Below are 21,040 nucleotides of genomic sequence, written 5' to 3'. Positions count from 1 at the left end.
GGATCCAACCACTGGTACACACAAAGATCCTGAAAACGGGCCTCTGCCAAGCATGCGCGCCTCTGTTCCATTCATTCTCTATGAGACTCCAAGAGATAGCCAGGTACTGTACTCACTGTCGTTGGACCCCCAAAGATCAGCAATTTATCCGCTATCCTGTCAATAGGGGATAAACTCTTTAAAACCCCTGAAATGGAATTGAGAAGACTATTGAAAAAAGTTTAAGAATTCTGTCTCTGCCAGATGTTACTGAGCGGAGATCACTGCGGGGTCAGCTATATTGAAGGAAAAGATAATATAGAAGTGGATGTTGGGAGAGGCGACAGGGAAAAAAAAATGTATTTTATTTTAAAAGGGTCTTTTAGGTTATTTTCTTTTTTCCCCCACACAAGATTTCCTTCACTATGTCAAAAATTCTCTTAACCCTTTCCAGTTTTCCACTATAACTGGGAAATCCATAAAGGCCTCAGTTACAGGGGAAAGCCTTTTGTGGGGACATTAGTCACTGTCAGGACTGATCGTTGTATGCCGCTCTATTGTTACAACTTATGTTATTTATTCTTTTTTAATGAGTGGAATTTCATAGCCGGCATTATGTGACTTTTTTTACAGCCCATTATTAAAAGGAGATTTTTGTGTACTCACCGTAAAATCTCTTTCTCTTAGCCTCTAATTGGGGGACACAGAACCGTGGGTGTTATGCTGCTGTCCACTAGGAGGCGACACTATGCTTAATCTGAAAAGGATTAACTTTGGCTCCTCCTCTACAGTATACACCCCTGGACGGCGTCAGCCTTCTCCAGTTTTGTGCAAAAGCATTAGGAGGAACATAACAGGAATAACATAACCATGTCTGTAATAAGGCCACTATGTACGAACTCAAAGAACAATATGAGAACTCAACCAAAACAACGGCCCGTAAGGGCAACCGGGTGGGAGCTGTGTCCCCCAATTAGAGGCTAAGAGAAAGATTTTACGGCGAGTACACAAAAATCTCCTTTACTCTGTCACCTCATTGGGGGACACAGAACCGTGGGACGTCCCAAAGCAGTCCCTGGGTGGGAAGCAGTGGACGAAAATTGTGTTGACAGTTCCCTAGATTTGGGGTACTGCCGCCTGCAGGACCCGTCTACCCAGGCTCGCATCCGCTGAGGACTGGGTATGAACACTGTAGTGTTTTGTAAACGTGTGGAGGCTAGTCCAAGTGGCCGCCTTACACACTTGTTGAGCCGAGGCTTGGTGCCGAATGGCCCAGGAGTCCCCTACCGCACGTGTAGTGTGCGCCGTGATACCGGCCGGAAGAGAATTGTGAAGGCGGTAAGTCTGTTGTATGGCGGACTTGATCCACCTGGCAAGGGTGGCTTTGGAAGCCGGTAGGCCCTTGCGAACGCCTTCCGGAAGGAGGAAAAGTGAATCAGACTTCCGGAAGGGAGCAGTCCTAGACACGTATATACGCAATGCCCTGACAAGGTCAAGCTTATGCAGAGCCTTTTCCACTATAAACCGGAACCGGGCAAAGAGAAGGCAGAGAGATTTCCTCATTGAGATGGAAGCTGGACACAACCTTCGGTAGGAAAGATGGGACTGTACGGAGAACCACCTTGTCCTGGTGGAAAACCAGGAAGGGTTGTCTGCAGGAAAGTGCCGAAAGTTCGGACACCCTGCGTAGCGAAGTGATTGCCACTAGAAAGACCACCTTCTGTGATAGAAGGCGGAGAGGGACCTCCCTTAAGGGGTTCAAAAGGAGGTGCCTGCAATGCTGTCAGGACCAAGTTGCGGTCCCACGTGTCCAATGGACGTTTGTAGGGGGGAGCCAACAGGGAAACCCCTTGGAGAAAAGTCCTCACTTGCGGCTTGTTAGCAATGCGCCTCTGAAAGAGCACTGAGCGCGCTGACACCTGGCTCTTAAGCGAGCCCAGCGATAGCCTGGCGTCCAGGCCCGATTGAAGGAAGCCAAGAACCTTTGGGAGAGAGTAGGGGAGTGGAGTCTGTCCATGAGATTCGCACCAAGTAAAGAAAATTTTCCAGGTACGGTAGTAAATTCTGGCGGAAGCTGGCTTCCGTGCCCTGATCATGGTTGTAATGACATCCGGTGAAAAACCTGCTTGGGTCAGAACCCAGGTCTCAATGGCCATGCCGTCAAATTGAGAGCCCCTGAGTTCTGATGGAAGAATGGGCCTTGTGACAGAAGGTCGGGACGGATGGGGAGATGCCAGGGGGCGTCTGCTGTGAGTTGTACGACGTTGGCGTACCATGTACGCCTGGGCCAGTCTGGTGCGATTAGGATGGTTGGAACTCCCACTTGTTTGATCTTCCTCAGGACTCTGGAGATCAGGGGGGAGGGGTGGAAAAATGTACAGAAGCTGGAACTGGGTCCAGTCTTGAACCAGGGCATCTGCACCGAGCGATCTTGGATTGCGCGTCCTGGCCATGAAATTGGGGACCTGGCATTGAGATGGGATGCCATCAGGTCCACGTCCAGGGTCCCCCAGCGATGGCAGATTTGACAAAAAAATTTTGGGATGGAGAGACCACTCCCCCGAGTCCATTCCTTGTCTGCTGAGGTAGTCGGCTTTCCAGTTGTCCACACCCAGAATGTGGACCTCAGAGAGTACCGACCTCGCATCCTCCGCCCAGTGGAGGATGTGTGTCACTTCATTCATCGCCTGGATGCTGCGGGTCCCGCCTTGATGGTTCACGTATGCCACCGCCGTGGCATTGTCCGACTGTATTCTGACATGAGAGGCTGCCAGCAAGTGATGAAAGGCTCTCAATGCTAGGAGGATGGCCCGAATCTCCAGGATGTTGATGGGCATGGTCGCTTCCATTGGTGACCACTTGCCTTGCGCCCTGTGATGTAGATGCACCGCGCCCCAACCCGTCAGGCTTGTGTCGGTGGTCAAAACCTTCCATTGGCCTAGGAGAAAGGATTTTCCCCTTGCAAGCGAGGTTGGCTTGAGCCACCAGAGTAGGGATGTCCTGGCTTTTGATGTTAACCGAAACTCCCTGTCGAGGGAGAATGGATTCCTGTCCCAGGACTTGAGGATGGCCAGTTGAAGAGGTCTGAGGTGAAACTGGGCAAATGGTACCGCCTCCATTGCTGCTGCCATCCTGCCGAGGACTCTCATGGCAAACCGGAGAGATCGGGGGGGGGGGATTGCGGAGGAGTATGCGAACTCCTAGACGGAGAGCTAGTGTCTTGTCCCTGGGGAGGAGCACCAGACCCCTGGAGGTGTCGAATAGCATCCCCAGGCAGGTCAGAGACCGACTCGGGGTAGTCGATGATTTTTGTAAATTGACTAACCATCCCAGGCGACTCAGTGTCGATTGTGATTGAGACGTTGACCTCGAAGTCCTTGAAGGTGGGGGCTTTGATGAGTAGGTCGTCCAGGTATGGAACGACTACTATGCCTCTGGAGTGTAGAACGTCCATGGTGGCTGCCATGATCTTGGTAAACTTTCTGGGAGCCGTGGCGAGTCCGAACGGGAGGGCAACGAACTGGTAGTGGTCCTGGTCGATTGCGAACCTGAGAAATCTCTGATGGGCGGGAGAAATTGGTATATGCAGGTATGCGTCTTGTATGTCTATGGAGGTGAGATATTCTCCTTTCTCCATGGACGCAAAGATTGACCAGAGGGACTCCATGCGAAAATGACGAACCCGAACATACTTGTTGAGTTGTTTTAGGTCTAGTATGGGTCGAACACTGCCTCCCTTCTTGGGAACTACGAACAGATTGGAGTAGAACCCTCGGAAGCGCTCGTTTGCAGGAACCGATACTATGACTCCTGTTTGAAGGAGGGAGGAAACCGCTTGATGGCAGGCTCGAGCCTTGAGTGGTGGTTTTGGGGGAACGGAGAGGAAGAACCGGTTCGGTGGGCTGGTAGAAAACTCGATCTTGTATCCGGAAGACACTATTTCCTTGACCCACCTGTCTTCTGTAATAGGCAGCCAGACCTGCTGAAAGAGGCCGCTTTCCATTCCCTCAGCCAGAGGATACGCCGGATAGTGATGGCGTTTGATGCTATTCCCGCTACACCTCTTGCAGAATCCAAAGCCGCATGGATCATGTAATCTGCTACTACTGCTATTTGAACCACCTGGTCCGACAGCTGAGGATTTGAAGCTTGGAGGCCCTGTTGCAATTTTTGAGCCCAGGCTAGAATGGCCTTGGCCGCCCAGACTGAAGCAAACGCGGGAGCCATAGAAGCTCCTGCCGCTTCGAAGATTGAACGAGCCATGTGTTCTACCTGCCTGTCTGCTGCGTCCTTGAGGGTTGAGCTGTCTGGCAGTGAAAGAAGAGTCTGTGCTGCTAGCCTAGAGACTGGGGGGTCCACTTCGGGTGGATCTGTCCATCCCTTAGTGTCCTTCTGTGGGAATGGGTACTTTGCTTCTAAGTATTTGCGATTGGCGAGTTTTTTCTCATGCTGCGAAAAATGCTTAGAAAGTATTTTTTGAAATTCCGGGTGATTAGGGAAGACCTTAGATGGTTTCTGAACACTCTCGAAGGAAATCTTGTGTTCTCGTGCTTCCGGGGTTGGATCAGAAATGTCCAGCACCCGAAGGATGGAGGAGATTATATCCTCAACTAGCACTGTATTACTAGGGGGACAAGGTATGAGAATTATCTGTTTCATTGTCTGAGTTAGAGTCACATATGCCTTCTGAGTCTTGCGTATCGCTAAGGAGCTCCCTAGCGGGTGAACTAGGGTGGAGGTCTTCTGTGGTCGGGGATCGTTGTGGAGATCTGCGTTGTCTGTCTCTGTCAGGGGACGGTGTAGGTGATCTAGAGCCACCGTGTCTCTCCCTGGAGGGGGACGAACGAGTGCTATGTGAGGACGCGGATGAAAGTGACCTGTGGGTCCGCTTTCGTCTGAGACTGTCGGAAGCGGCATGTCCCTGAGACCAGATGTCCCTTTGCTGGGTAACATTCATAGCCGAGACATGACCCTGCAGAGCCTGCAGTAGTGTGGAGGTCAGGTTAGTTATAGACTGTGTCATACACTGCGACATCTGAGTAGCCCATTCCGGTGTGGTCGCAGGCGCAGAAGCGTTGGTAGGGACGTCTTGGGGTTCGGACCCAATGTTTCGGGTACAGTCCCGGCAGTGCGGGTACGTGCTGCCACTGGGGAGAGTGGACTTGCAGGCTGTGCAGAATGCATAAAAACAGTCTTGCCTGGTCCTCTTTCTTGAGCCTGACATAGTGCTTAGATGCTGGCTAGCAGGGGCCCTACAGGGGTGGCAATGCAGAGGAAGTATAGGGGAGTGTTATAGGTAATATGAATTCACAGCTGGGAAAGCGAACCCAGCTGTGATCTTACCCCACCGGTGTGCCCCTAGATCCAGCGCCGACAATTGACGGTCCTGTGCCCCCCAGAGACTGCTGTGTTGCTTCAGCAATGTTTTCTGCTGCCGCAAGATGGCACAGGGATTCTGAGGTGGAAGAGGAAGGGGGCGGAGAGCTGAAAAGGGCGCGCTGAGTCTATGTAAAAGCGTGCCCTTCCTGCCTCGATCCGCCCCTTCTAAAACACTGCAGAGTGTCATTTTCATCATCCAGGGGGCGGGAATAAGGCGGCGACTTAGGCTAGGCCGAAGCCGCGGCCATATTTTGAGACCTCATGCCCAGAAGGGCCCCAGGACGGCACGGTTGTCCAGGGGGTGGTCGGATTTAACCCAGTACCTGAGGGACTGGGGAAGGAGCGACATGGGGAATAGCCACCTCGACCTCAACCGGGTACCCCTAATAGGGGGCCGAGGAGGGAGCCATGCCGGGAGTCTCGCTGGAGACCCGCTTTTCTTCATCTGTAGTCCGTTGGAAAAAAACAAGGAAGAAAAGACGGAGTAAAAAATTTTTAGGTGTGCCTCCTTGCGACACTAAGCAAAAACTGGAGAAGGCTGACGCCGTCCAGGGGTGTATACTGCAGAGGAGGAGCCAAAGTTAATCCTTTTCAGATTAAGCATAGTGTCGCCTCCTAGTGGACAGCAGCATAACACCCACGGTTCTGTGTCCCCCAAATGAGGTGACAGAGTAAGTTGCATTCCTTGATATATTACATTGATATCCTATCTGTAAAATAGTCCACCAGTGCCGTGATGAGTGGAGCCTGAACCCTGGCACTACCTGATGGGGCAGTGCACCTGCTTTGCAGGGATTGGCAACCTTTAGTGTCATTTATAAAGTAAACCAACACCATATTTTTATATATGGTATCATTTTCATTTGGACGTAACAAAGCACTGGCAGGCTGCCTTTCATGTCTGTAGTGGGCTGACAATGCCCATCTTCAGATAACCGATGACACCCACCATTTAAAGTCTTGCACAGATTAGGTCTGGTTCTTTCTTCTATAGATGCTACCGTCTGGGAAAAAAAAAAAAAATTAAATAATTCCGTGAATATACATAAAAAAATAAAATCTACACATTTATAGAGATGAAGGACTTTTCCCACTTTTACCTGTAAATACAGGGTCTTATTCTTCCCATCCTGAGTCGCAGTGATGGCAGGGGACTTCATTTGTCTATAGGAAAACAAAGACGTTTCGTCACTGGGCTGTACCCGCCAAAACTTATATAGACGATACCATCGGTGGCTTCATTAAATATTAAGATACCTTCAACACCTTCATGACCAGGGAAAAATGTAATTTTGCACTTTTTTTTTTTCTCAACTTCTTTCAAGAGTCATAAAACTTTACTTTTCCACCGACCTAGCTGTATAAGGTCTTGCTTTATTGGGCAGGAGTTGTAGTTTCAAATGAAACCATTCACTTTAGGATATAATGTAAGGAAAAAAACTGTATACAATTACTGGCTAAAAATTACCCGAAAACTTGATCTTCAGATCGGTACTTACAGCAATGCCTGACATTATATATACATCTGCTTGTGTGACCGGCGTGAGATAATAAATACCCCCTGGTCCATTGACCCCTTCCTTCTGGATCAGAGGGTATTTGCTGTATATAATACTACCGATCATCTGGTGATAGAACGGGGCCGTATTTCTGCCAGTTATTGGCCTTTCTTCTGGACTGTGTGTTTGTCTTGTTAATAAGCAATTTCCTAAGTTGGGGAACGACCGGTGTGTATCATTACATGACTAGAGCTGGATCTGATATATTTGCATACTTACAAGGATGTGTCATTTATTAAGTAATCTAAAACTTCTTGAAGTTTAGCAGAGGAGGGAAACTGAATTTTCTGGGGGAGTTGGCTGCAGGCCGAGCAGTTTTCCTGTCAAAAAAGTGAAATTGCAAGTTATAAAAACTTTCTACAAAACACACTAAAAACAAAATTTAAGTAGTAAGAAAGAATTCTGCTCAGTAACAGATGAGCGAATCGATTTACAGGATCCCTGTCCAGCGCCGCTTAATTTGTGACCGCCGGACGGGAGCCCTGCCAACATTTTCCTGCCAGAATTCTGAGTCAGACGTCGTCATTGCAACTTGACTAATCAAAGAAGGAACCAACCATGCTGGCAGACAGGAGGCAGCTCACAGGGTTCCGTTCCGCAAGCCACGGGCTAAGATGGCCACTGGACCAGGGTTCTGTGAATCGATTTGCTCATCTGTACTCATTACAATTAAAGAGGCTTTCCTGGACACTAATATAAAAGGTGTTGTTCACTATTTGACTAAAGACTTGTGGATCCTCACATTGCTCGCACAGTGCGCTCTGGCAGGATTCTCTGGTGCCGGAGCTGTGAGCGAGCGGTCGGTCATGTAACCGCAAGAAGTCAATTTGCATACTTCCGGCCACATTCCGACTAGATGTGTTGGGCCTCATTCTATTAACCTGTATTGAGCAAGGCCGCGCACGTCTAGTCGTCAGGTGACCGCATGTATGTAAAATACATTCTTGCTGTCACACGCCAGTGCCGGCAACGGGGAATCTTCACAGAGTGACTGTAGACAAGAACCCCAAGTCTGGACAACCCCTCTAATGAATCATCCTTGGCGGATTCACTGAGCTCCAACATCGGCTGATCAGCAGAGTAAATGAAGCTTCGATCCCCGAAATCACCTTTAAAGGGGAGGTCGCCGGTTGAACAACCTCTTCTTAAAGGCTATTGTTCTCATATATAAGAAAAAAAAAAAAAGGAGATTTTTGTGTACTCACCGTAAAATCTCTTTCTCTTAGCCTTTAATTGGGGGACACAGAACCGTGGGTGTTATGCTGCTGTCCACTAGGAGGCGACACTATGCATAATCTGAAAAAGATTAACTTTGGCTCCTCCTCTGCAGTATACACCCCTGGACGGCGTCAGCCTTCTCCAGTTTTGTGCAAAAGCATTAGGAGGAATATACCAGAAACATAACCATGCCTGTAAAAAAAAAAGGCTACTATAAACAGGCTCAAACAACAATATGAGAACCCAACCGTAACAACGGCCCGCAAGGGCTACAGGGTGGGAGCTGTGTCCCCCAATTAAAGGCTAAGAGAAAGAGATTTTACGGTGAGTACACAAAAATCTCCTTTACTCTGTCGCCTTATTGGGGGACACAGAACCGTGGGACGTCCTAAAGCAGTCCCTGGGTGGGAAGCAGTGGACGAATATTGTGCAGACAGTCCCCTAGACTTGGAGTACTGCCGCCTGCAGGACCCGTCTACCCAGGCTCGCATCCGCTGAGGACTGGGTATGCACTCTGTAGTGTTTTGTAAATGTGTGCAGGTTAGTCCAAGTGGCTGCCTTACACACTTGATGTGCTGAGGATTGATGCCGAATGGCCCAAGAGGCCCCTACCGCCCGCGTAGAGTGTGCCGTGATACCGGCCGGAAGAGGAGAATTGTTGAGGCGGTAAGCCTCTTGAATGGTGGACTTGATCCACCTAGCAAGGGTGGCTTTGGAAGCCGGTAGGCCCTTGCGAACGCCTTCTGGAAGAAGGAAAAGTGAATCAGACTTCCGGAAAGGAGCAGTCCTAGACACGTAAACACGCAATGCCCTAACAAGGTCAAGCGTATGCAGAGCCTTCTCTACCCTATGAACGGGAGCCGGGCAAAGAGACGGTAGTGATATTTCCTCATTGAGGTGGAAGCTGGACCCGACCTTCGGAAGGAAGGATGGTACTGTACGGAGAACCACCTTGTCCTGATGAAAAACCAGGAAGGGTTGTCTGCAGGAAAGAGCTGAAAGTTCAGACACCCTGCGTAGCGAGGTGATTGCCACCAGGAAAACCACTTTCTGCGATAGAAAGCGGAGTGAGACCACCCTAAGGGGTTCAAAAGGAGGTGACTGTAGTGCTGTCAAGACCAGGTTGAGGTCCCACGTCTCCAACGGACGTTTGTAGGGGGGAACCAATCGGGAAACCCCTTGGAGAAAAGTCTACACTTGCGGCTTGTTAGCAATACGCCTCTGAAAGAGCACTGAAAGCGCTGAGACCTGGCTCTTCAGCGAGCCCAGGGATAGCCCGGCGTCCAGGCCTGACTGAAGGAACCCGAGGGCCTTTGGAAGAGAATAGGGAAGTGGAATCTGCCCACGAGAGTCGCACCATGTGAAGAAAAACCTTCCAGGTACGATAGTAAATCCTGGCTGAAGTTGGCTTTCGAGCCCTGATCATGGTTTTAACAACGTCCGGTGAAAAACCTGCTTGGGTCAAAACCCAGGTCTCAATGGCCACTCCGTCAAATTGAGAGCCCCTGAGTTCTGGTGGAAGAACGGGCCTTGTGACAGGAGGTCGGGACGTGTGGGGAGACGCCAGGGAGCGTCTGCTGTGAGTTGCACGACGTCGGCGTACCATGTACGCCTGGGCCAGTCTGGAGCGATCAGAATGGTGGGAACACCCTCTTGTTTGATCTTCCTCAGGACTCTGGAGATCAGGGGGAGGGGTGGAAAAATGTACAGAAGCTGGAACTGGGTCCAGTCCTGAACCAGGGCATCTGCTCCGAGCGATCGCGAATCGCGCGTCCTGGCCATGAAATTGGGAACCTTGGCATTGAGATGGGATGCCATCAGATCCACGTCCGGGGTCCCCCAACGATGACAGATCTGACCGAAGACTTCGGGATGGAGAGACCATTCCCCCGAGTCCATTCCTTGTCGGCTGAGATAGTCGGCTTCCCAGTTGTCCACGCCCGGAATGTGGACCGCGGAGAGTACCGACCTTGCATCCTCCGCCCACTGTAGGATACGCTTTACTTCGGTCATCGCCTGGATGCTGCGGGTGCCGCCTTGATGGTTCACGTATGCCACTGCCGTGGCATTGTCCGACTGTACTCTGATATGAAAGTCTGCCAGCAAGTGATGGAAGGCTTGCAATGCCAGGAAGATGGCCCGAATTTCCAGGATGTTGATGGGCATGGTCGATTCCCTTGGTGACCACCTGCCTTGCGCTCTGTGATGTAGGTGCACCGCGCCCCAACCCATAAGGCTTGCGTCGGTGGTCAAAACCTTCCATTGACCGGAAAGGATTTTCCCCTTGCAAGCGAGGTTGGCTTGAGCCACCAGTGCAGGGACCTCCTGGTGTTTGCTGATAACCGGAAATCCCTGTCGAGGGAGAACGGATTCCTGTCCCAGGACTTGAGGATGGCCAGTTGAAGGGGTCTGAGGTGAAACTGGGCAAATGGTACCGCCTCCATTGCTGCTGCCATCCTGCCAAGTACTCTCATGGTATACCGGAGAGATCTGGGGGACTTGCGGAGGAGTGTGTGAACTCCCAGACGGAGAGCCAGTGCCTTGTCCCTGGGGAGGATCACCAGACCCTTGGAGGTGTCGAATAGCATCCCCAGGAAGGTCAGAGACTGACTCGGGGTAGTCGAGGACTTCTGTAAATTGACTAACCATCCCAGGCGCGTCAGAGTGTCGATCGTGATCGAGACGTTGACCTCGCCGTCCTTGAGGGTGGAGGCCTTGATGAGAAGGTCGTCCAGGTATGGAACGACTACTATGCCTCTGGAGTGCAGAACATCCATGGTAGCTGCCATGACCTTTGTAAATGTTCTGGGGGCCGTGGCCAGACCGAACGGGAGGGCCACAAACTGATAATGGTCTTGGTTGATTGCGAATCTGAGAAACCTCTGATGGGAGGGAGCAATTGGTATATGCAGGTATGCGTCCTGTATGTCTATGGAGGCAAGATATTCTCCTTTTTCCATAGACGCAACGATTGACCGGAGGGATTCCATGCGGAAGTGACGAACTCGAACGTACTTGTTGAGTTGCTTGAGGTCTAGTATGGGTCGGACGCTGCCTCCCTTCTTGGGCACCACGAACAGGTTGGAGTAGAACCCTCGGAAGCGCTCTTCTGCTGGGACTGGCACTATGACTCCTGCTCGCAGGAGGGAAGAAACCGCTTGACGGAAGGCCTGAGCTTTGAGCGGGGATTTTGGAGGGACAGATGGAAAAAAAACCTGTGCGGTGGGCTGGTAGTAAACTCGATTTTGTATCCTGAAGACACTATTTCCTTGACCCACTTGTCTTCTGTAATAGGCAGCCAGACCTGCTGAAAGAGTAGCAGTCGTCCGCCAACAAGTGGGGTGTCTTCGAGAGGGCATGAGTCAGGACGAGGGAAAAGTCTGAGGTTTTCCTCCTTTAGGTTTTGCCTGGCTTGCCTTTGATTGCCAGTTCCTGTCCGGCCTCTGTGCCGCCGTGTGTTGTCCCTGCGGGGGGAACGATTACGGTTTTGTGCTGGGCGTGAGACGGACCAGCCCGAAGAATTCCGAAAGGATCGGAAACGAGATTGATTACGCCTTTTAAACGTGCGTTTTGGTCTTAGTTGAGGGAGGGAAGTACTTTTGCCCCCGGCAGCATTGGATATCATTGTATCCAGCTTTTCACCGAAAAGACGGCCACTGAAGTACGGGAGATTTGTTAGGGACTTTTTTGAGGCCGCATCCGCTTTCCATTCTCTTAGCCAGAGAATACGCCGGATTGTAATGGCGTTTGATGCTATTCCCGCTATTCCTCTTGCAGAGTCCAACGCTGCAAGGACCATGTAATCTGCCACCACTGCAATTTGCACCGCCTGGTCCGCCATCTGAGGATTTGAAGCTTGAAGGCCCTTTTGCAATAGAGCAGCCCAAGCCATGATGGCCTTGGCTGCCCAGACTAAAGCAAATGCGGGAGCCAAAGAGGCACCTGCCGCTTCAAAGATTGAACGAGCCATGCGTTCGACTTGTCTGTCTGCTGTGTCCTTGAGGGTTGATCTGTCCGGCAGCGAGAGAAGCGTTTGTGCTGCCAGCCCAGAGACTGGAGGGTCCACTTCAGGCGGATCTGTCCAATCCTGTGGAAAGGGGTATTTTGCTTCCAAATACTTGCGATTGGCGAATTTTTTCTCAGGCTGCGAAAAATGCTTAGAAAGGATTTTTTGGAATTCCGGGTGATTAGGGAAGACCTTCGATGGTTTCTGAACACTTTCAAAGGAAATGTTGTGTTCTAGTGCTTCCGGGGTTGGATCTGAAATGTCCAGCACCCGAAGGATGGAAGAGACGATATCCTCAACTATCGCAGTATTGCTAGGGGGACTAGGGAGCAAAGCGTTCTCTGTTTCGTTATCTGAATTGGAGTCACATATGCCCTCTGAGTCCTGCGCATCGCTAAGGAGCTCCCTAGCGGGCGAACTAGAGCGGAGGTTTCCCGTAGTCTGGGATCATTGTGGAGATCCGCATTGTCCTTCTCTATCAGGGGACGGCCTCGGTGACCTGAGGCCACTGTGTCTTTCCCTGGAGGGGGAAGACCTATTGCTATGTGAGGACACAGCTGAACGCGACCTGTGGGTCCGCTTACGCCTCGAACTGTCGGAAGCGCCCTGATCATGAGACCGGACGTCCCTTTGCTGGGTAACGTTCATAGCCGAGACATGACCCTGCAGAGCCTGCAGTAATGTGGAGGTCAGGTTATCTATAGACTGTGTCATAGACTGCGACATCTGAGTTGCCCATTCCAGCGCAGTAGCGGTCGCAGAAGCGTTGGTAGGGACTTCTTGGGGTTCTGCTCCATTTTTTTTTTGGGTACAGTCCCGGCAGTGCGGATACGTGCTGCCGCTGGGGAGAGTGCAGACTGCATAAAAGCAGTCTTGCCTGGTTCTTTTCTTTGAGCCCGACATAGTACCTAGGCTGATTAATAGAGACCCTACAGGGGTATCTACGCAGAGGAAAAAGGAGTAGGAGAGCGCTATAGGTTATAGGAATTCACAGCTGAGTACCAAGGACCCAGCTGTGATCTTACCCCACCGGTGCTCCCCTTAGGTCCAGCGCTGATAAGCCCCATGTCCTGTGCCCCCCAGAGACTCTGTGCTGCCTTCCTCCAGGTGCAGCAAGATGGCCACCGGATTCTGAGGTGGAGAGGGAAGGGGGCGGAGAGCTGGAAAAGGGCGCGCTGGGCCATGTAAAAGCGCGCCCTTCCTGCCTCGATCCGCCCCTTCTGACACTGCAGTGTCATTTTCGTCATCCGGGGGGGCGTGCCAGGGGCGGGCCGGGGGGCGGGGAAAAGGCGGCGGCTTCGGCTAGGCCGAAGCTGCGGTCTAAATTAGAGGCCTGATGCCCAGGAGGGCTCCAGAGCGGCGCGGTAGTCCGGGAGGGGGTCGGATTTGCACCGGACCCCCCCCAGAATGGGCGACTGGCTAGCGGTGGGGGCAGCAGTGCTAGCGGTTCCTGTGTGGGGGGTCCCTGGAGCGCCATGGAGCCACTGCTGCTGCAGAGGCAGGGGCGCAGAAAGCCCTGTCTCTGCTGTGCCACGTCTGCCTGCACCCTCCCCCGGCCCCAGCAGGATCCCACAGCTGGGCTGGGGTCCCTGGTGCAGAATGCTGTCTGTACTCCGACCCTACCTGCAGCGTCTCAACCTAATGCCCCCTGCGGGGGATTAGGGAGGGTGCGTCTGTCACCGTCAGGGGGTCTTCATCCTTGCCTCAACCTCAACCCAGACCCTGAAGGGGGTTGGGGAAGGAGGGGGGGGTCTCAACTTCGGACCAGTACCCGAGGGACTGGGGAAGGAGCGACATGGGGAACCGCCATCTCTACTTCAACTGGGCACCCCTAAAAAGGGGGCCAAGGAAGGAGCCATGCCGGGAGTCTCGCTGGAGACCCACTTTTCTTCATCTGTTCCGACGAAAGGAAAAAAAGAAAAAAAGGTGTGCCTCCTTGCGACACTAAGCAAAAACTGGAGAAGGCTGACGCCGTCCAGGGGTGTATACTGCAGAGGAGGAGCCAAAGTTAATCTTTTTCAGATTATGCATAGTGTCGCCTCCTAGTGGACAGCAGCATAACACCCACGGTTCTGTGTCCCCCAATAAGGCGACAGAGTAAACATGATATTCCAGCAATGTCCGTGATGTGTCCTAGCGCTCATGTAACATTGTTAAGGGGCACGTGAGAGTTGAAGCCTTCACAGTTTTATCGGAAGTAATGGTGCAGCCCATCAGTGGTCACCGATTGGCTGCAGCGCTCATGTGACAAAATTATGCTATGTAAGTGCTGGTCAGAGAGAGGTGTGTATTTTATATGAGGGACTATAACATTTAAGTAGGGGTTTGCTAGACATGACATGTTTAATGGATGCGTCCTATGGTGGTTCATCCTAGACTAAACTGCATAGGACAAACCCAGAAAGACCTGAAGAATCAACCACCAGATAGGAGACTAACGTATGATCACGGGGGAGGGGGTCCAACTTCTGGGATTTCCACTGAACCCAAGAGCAGAGATTAAAAACTGAATGGAGCGGGGTATTGTGCATTTGTGACCACTATTTTATTGATTTCCTTAGGACTGCTGGATCAGTCATCTCAACCAGATCTATAGACGTGAACAGATGAAAAGTGAAAAACCGCAAGGCATCAATGTAAAATTGACTGGACACAACATACCTTCCTTTCTGCTTCGAAGGTGTACGTGTACAATCCATCCACGTCATTGAACACCAGGTAATTGTTCAGTGGAGAATAAGCACTGCCCCACAAATAAAAAACAAAACACAAGATTGTGATGAAAACCAGAAATGAAATCTTAATAAATGAACCAGATTTTATAAAGCTCGATCGCATCATTTACCTGGTGGCTATCTTGAATACTTCAGTGGCACAGGCGGCTAAAAGAAAAACATGGAGTTAGCGATATATGACAGACATGACACCTTCGCTGCAGCTCTTGTCTGAAGTTTCATAGGTATCAAGCAACAATAACGAGGGGCCAAAACTAAAGAGGAAAACACAAATATGGGCTGAGTGTCGGTATATGGATCTGTAAGCGTCAGTCTTATCATCACATTTTTCTTTATTGGTTGCAGATTTGTTTTCAGAACGTGACTATGCGGCGGCAGTCTTGCCCGAACTGCTGCTCTGCTCCGTTAAGGCTTATTCACACAACAGTATAGTGGACATATTTTAGGGTCTGCAATTACTGTGCCAAACCGCTCGAAAAAACATCTCCATTTATGTCTATGAGGCTGCTCATTCAAGTCAGGCTCTGAATTTAATGGTCAGAACAGAGACTGTAAAATATGGCGACTGTACGGTCACGTGAATTCTTAAAGCAAATGTCCGCCTTTTGGCTCAGTTTCTGTTTCTCAAATGCTTATATTTGGAGGTATAGTCTCTGTTACCGTGTCTATTGCTGGTTCTATAATGAGCTAACGGAGAAGCCATCAGTGAGCAACTCTTTTTACCCCTCTTTTTCTGAGCTCCGCTACGCTGATTTAAGACCACAGAAAAAGTTGAACGTGCTGCAAATTAAAAAGCCTTTAAAAGTCAAATGGTGCAACAACTTAAATTTCCCTATATACATGCATTTACAGTCCCCAAAAAGGTGGACAATCCCTTTAAAAGCAGAGATATGCTTTAAACCAGCCACATGGAACACTGACTTCTATGGGAGAGTTGTGGGCATGCTCTGTGAACTGTGCAGAGGACAGTGTTCAGAGAGGGAGAGGAGGTGAGCTGTGACATCACCTACTACCAATGGTGGCTTCTTGGCTCTCTCTATATAGGTGGTACTGGCCATTGCAATCCTGCCTGAGATAATGACTACTGAGGGGCAATCTCCACAGAACACGAAGTGTCAGTCTATCACAGGGCTCCAAATGAAAACTGCAAGATTTCAGGAGGTTTTTTTTTAATAAATAGAGTACGTATTAAATCGACAAACCAGACATTAGTCGAGCTTGACTGTCATAACACAAAATACAATGAGATCTGCAAGTTACTATCTTTTACCTGCAATTACTGCATTTGTGGACGCTACGGCGGGGATGATTCTTTTCACAACACCTAAGAAAGAAATCAAAAAAAATTTAAGACTGCTTCCAACAGCAGCAACCTAATGTGTAAAATAGGAGAAAATATAATCTCAGCCCATCTTGCCATAAGAATAAGGTCCGACGATACATGTCCAAACAGACAAGTAAGGGCAAACTGTGTGCAGGAAAACACGACTGTATATCAGCAAATCTATGGAAATTCACATTGACGGAATTTCTCCGATGTTCACACTTCTTATTACACTTCCATATTTTTCATAAAAACCGACTATGGAGGTGAAAATGGGAATCTGTATTACAGCAATGTACACTCCATTGGTGAAGGGGTAGTCCAGTAAAATGAAGTGTTCACATACCCACAGATTAGGTGGCAACCTATTGATCTGTATGGGGGTCGAGACTGCTGAATTTTTATCCCAGTTATAGACTGGATCGGAATGAACAGATGCCCGATCGCTGCTCCATTCCGTCTCTACGAGGGTGCCCTTAAAGCCGAAAGTGGTGCTTGGCAGCCACATAGAAAATGAATGGTGCAGCGTTCTAATGTGAGCTTTGCAGATACAATCTAACGTCCCAGCAGTCGGACCCCACTGATCATATTCTGTAGACAGGTGAAAACTTTTTTTCCTTTTCCCATGGAGAAACCCTTTAAAATATAGGAAAAGTAGAACTGTAGCTGGCAACATAGCAGCAAGGTGACTGCTTACAGCTGAGCCCATTCCTAGTTCTGAAGCTTCGGTCTCCTGTACTCACCCTGAGTAAGTCTGTACGTTACGCCTCTGATATTATACTGTGCCGCCCGCTCCAGAGAATTCTTAAAAATCCACTGAATGTGTTCAGGGTCATCTCCATCCAGCTGTATTCCCTCTGCAAAAAAAAAAAAAAAGAAACATCATGAAATTTTACACAAAGGATGCAGGGTTGCTTGGAAACAAGAAGAAGTGTACTGTGGATTACTTGGAGCAACAGTAGTGCTACAAAATTCCTCCATAGCATACACAAAATACAGTAAAAATCGCATATGGAGGCAACAAGGTTTTATTTCTTCTCAGCTCTGCTGATGCTGCAGACAGCTACCGACAACCTGACATTAAAATGACATTTCACACCTCCAAACGGCTGCTCCTTCGGCCACTGCAATATCCGGACGTATTCTATACAGTGCTCTGGTAATCTCGGCATGGATGCAATCGTACACATGGGAAAATTTATCTGGAAAAAGCGACAAAAGCACAAACAAAAACTGACTTTTTAAAAGGAGACTTGTAACACATATGGTCTGTCATTAGGGACCCTAATCGATCAATAGAACCAAGGAGCCGGTGGCACCTTTGAACCCTACGCGGGTGCAGTGCCATTTATGTATACATTTTGTGGTGGTGTCCGATACTGCAGCTCATTCCAAATAGTTAAAGGGAATCCGTCAGCAGGATTGTGCACAGTAACCTACACACAGTGTCAGGTCAGCGCCGTTATACTGATTAAAATGATACCTTGGTTGATGAAATCCGTCTTAAGGTTGTTCTTTAATCTATTTCTTTCAAGTTATTCAGCTAGAGGAAAAAAATAAATAAATTTGAAAATGGCACCCGCTGCGCCGTAGCTGCTATCCGATAGCTACTACTGCGCATGCGCCGGTGGCGCCATCTTACTCCAAGATGGTGCCGCCCGCACAATAGCAGTTCGGAGATAGCCGAGTGCTGCTTCTGTGCAGGCGGCGCCATTTTGGAGGAGAAATTTTTTTCTTCTTCTCCAGTAAGAAGGTGCTGCTAGCGCATGCACAGCAGCAGCTATCGGATCACAGCAGCAGACAAGGATAGCAGCTACTGAGCAGGCGCGGCAGCGCCATTTTGAAATTGACTTTTTTTTTTCCTCTAGCTGAATAACTTGAAAAAAAATAAAGATTAAAGAACAGCCATAAGACAGATTTCATTTAAATCAGTATAACAGTGCCAACCTGACACTGTGTGTAGGTTATTGTGCACAATCCTGCTGACAGATTCCCTTTAAAGAGATTGCCAGTCTTCTGATCAAGGCATGTGACAACAGACTTGCAAAACTTTACAGCGTGCGCTGCACACGCAGTCAGGATTCTTCAGTCTTGCTGGTGAGAGGGTGCGGACATGTGCAGACTAGACGTACTTGTCCTCTATCAATTCACGTCTATTAGAAATGTGGCCGGAAAAATCCAAAATCGCATTGTTCCGGTCACAAGACAGCGTGCGCACTTTTCTGATGACCTCTTTAAAATAGGACTGGGCTGCAGTACTGGGCACGACCACCAGGAAGGAATGGACGAAACCCACAACCTTAGGTGTAAGTTTGCTAATAGAAGTGAGTGGAGAGAGAGAGAGAGAGAGAGCGCTGCAGTCAAGATGGAGGGCAGTACTTGAAATAAGAGCATGGCTAAGAGATATCAATCGCATACATACCTGTGGAGGGTATAATTCAAGGGTACACTCCACACAGGCTGTCATTCCTGGTAAAATAACCCGGGCGTTTCCTTTAAATCCTTCTGTACCACCGTCAATCAGAGGAATCACAGAACTTTGCTGCAGTACGCCATCCTCATTGTTCAGAAGAGACATCTAGGAAATATAAAGTAATGTTAAAAGAAAAAACAAAAACAAAAAAAAAACAGGTTTCTACAGGTTAATGCAAATTGTAGGCACTACAAAGGAGCTCATTATACAAGGTCGTCAGTGAGACGCCCCACAGAGCGGGTGTAATTACATGTAGGAAAGAGACTACTAATGTACCACAATAGTCGTACCGATTATATAGGACACGCTTTGCATGCTTTATGTTTTTGAAAACCTTATTTTTAACAGTGGGAAATCTACCGAATTTCTTCCCAATGACATTAATACAATGGAGAGGTGGTACACTTTACTACTTTAAAGGGGGTATATTCCCATCAAGGAAAGCAATGGCATATCGCATCCCTCAATGATTGCTGGCGACTAACACCTGACATCCCACCAGTCCGGAGTATTGCCGTGTCCCCTTCATATTGGGGGTCTTAGCTATCAAGCTGCCAAGGAACTGCAGTCAGCCTCATTTACTTAAAGAGTGGCTAGAAAAAGGCAAAGCCCTGTAGATCGAAGGGAGTCCCAGAGGACAGACCCTTAGCAAATGTAAAGTGATATCACATGCAGAGAGTGAAAGACCCCCCCCCCCCCTAAACATTTCGAGTCATGAACACGTTAATCATTTGCTTCTCAGACACTATGAATGGTTGATAGTAATATTACCAGCATCCCGTTCAACCAGCGCCGGGCAATAATGGAATCCAGACCACACACTATAATATGGAACTCTGCAGAGGGGAGAACAGCAGAAACATCAAGTCACGCTCAAAATACATGTCTACTTTAAAGGGGTTTCCAGGTTTCGGGGTCAAATTTGCAGTGACTAAGTGAATCCTCACCGTGCGCAGAGTCAGCACTCTCTGACGCCAGGAGAAGGCAGCCATGTGACCGTAAATGTGCGATTTGCATACTTCAGGCCACATGCAGACTAGACTTGTCCGATATTGCTCAATTCACTTGTATTGAGTGAGGCAGTGCATGTCTAGTCGGTACGTGACCACATGTATGAAAATTGAATACGCACCCATCTTCCGCTCACGGCGCTAGGAATCCCGACAGCATGCACGGTGAAGAGAATGCCAATATGTGGCCCAAGCCTGGACAACCCCTTTAAAAAAAAAAAATGTACTTTATGAGGTGGAGCTATCATTACCTCTGTAAAAGGACTCATCGTAATCTTGAATCTTACAGTAATGGCTTCGATTTCCAGGTGTTAAAGAAAACAAAAATAATAATTTGTATATATATATATATATATATATATATATACACACACACACATAAATACACACACACACATACACCAAGATACAGTCTAGTAAGAAAACCGTGCAAAGAAATTATCTTTGTAATTAGAAGGAACAATACAAACAAAACTGATACAATGAGGGGGTTACACATGATGCACGCAAATGCATTCAACTCTTCTCAGACCCTGCACACCACCGTTTCTTTACCTGTGCTGTTCTCCTAACCTCTTCCTGCTGCAACCAATTTGTGTTTTGTTTTCTTTTTTGCACTTTGGCCTTTTCTTCCCCTTCTAAAAGTTTAGAACCTTCTCCTTACTTTTGATTCTACATGGTGGAGTGGGCATTTATTTTTTTGTGGGATGAGTTGTAGTTTTACCATATAATGTACTAGAAATAGGGGGAAAAAAAGGCAATCCTGCCATAGGGTTTTGTATTTATAGTGTTCCCTGTGCTGTGAAATCACAGCAACCTGATGGCATTACGATCATGTTGATACTAAATATATAAAAAAAATAAAATACTAATAATATATATATATATATATATATATATATATATATATATATATATATATATATATATATATATATATATATATATACACACACACATACATTCTGGGGTACATAGGAGTTTTCATTCCATTTTGGTGGAGGAGGTACGGTGTCCGACAAGCATCAATTCTGGCATTTAGATTTATTTTGTCTACTGTATGTATTTTCTCTACAGGTTAAATAACTTTATATTTTAATAGGTTAGACTTTTAAGAGTCTTGGTTCACACACTGCAGCACCCAACATCTGACATGCATGTACGCACAACAGGAAGTGGTTAAAGGGTCTCTAATCTGGCGAGTGTATATTGAAGTCTGTAAAGGATACGGTGTGACACAACAGTCAGGTATTCTGCTGTTTATAAATTCAGCCGCCACCTCGGCTTTTGGTCTTCCAACATCTTTAGGCCTGAAAAGTACAATGAACGTATTGATTAAAAGTATGAAAAATAAAAT

At 48.5% G+C, this 21,040-nt stretch overlaps 1 protein-coding gene across 5 annotated transcripts in view; it reads right to left on the bottom strand.

Annotated features, from left to right (window-relative positions):
* UBA3 (ubiquitin like modifier activating enzyme 3) overlaps positions 1–21,040 on the bottom strand; it is a 29,348-nt gene that overhangs the window by 624 nt on the left and 7,684 nt on the right. For all 5 annotated transcript variants that reach the window (XM_073569731.1, XM_073569732.1, XM_073569733.1 and 2 more), the window contains 12 exons: positions 20,913–20,993; positions 19,935–19,978; positions 19,445–19,509; positions 18,623–18,778; positions 17,300–17,402; positions 16,944–17,057; positions 16,147–16,200; positions 14,987–15,023; positions 14,803–14,884; positions 7,137–7,237; positions 6,459–6,522; positions 6,308–6,362 (listed from right to left, as the gene is read on the bottom strand). In XM_073569731.1, coding sequence (XP_073425832.1) covers positions 6,308–6,362; positions 6,459–6,522; positions 7,137–7,237; positions 14,803–14,884; positions 14,987–15,023; positions 16,147–16,200; positions 16,944–17,057; positions 17,300–17,402; positions 18,623–18,778; positions 19,445–19,509; positions 19,935–19,978; positions 20,913–20,993 — 956 coding nt within the window. The remainder of the gene's footprint in view (positions 1–6,307; positions 6,363–6,458; positions 6,523–7,136; positions 7,238–14,802; positions 14,885–14,986; positions 15,024–16,146; positions 16,201–16,943; positions 17,058–17,299; positions 17,403–18,622; positions 18,779–19,444; positions 19,510–19,934; positions 19,979–20,912; positions 20,994–21,040) is intronic.

This window comes from Dendrobates tinctorius, unplaced genomic scaffold (genome assembly GCF_039654945.1).
Source record: "Dendrobates tinctorius isolate UK_male_01 unplaced genomic scaffold, ASM3965494v1 ptg000027l, whole genome shotgun sequence".
NCBI classification, from domain to species: Eukaryota; Metazoa; Chordata; class Amphibia; order Anura; family Dendrobatidae; genus Dendrobates; species Dendrobates tinctorius.
This window is presented reverse-complemented; position numbering and strand designations above follow the sequence as displayed.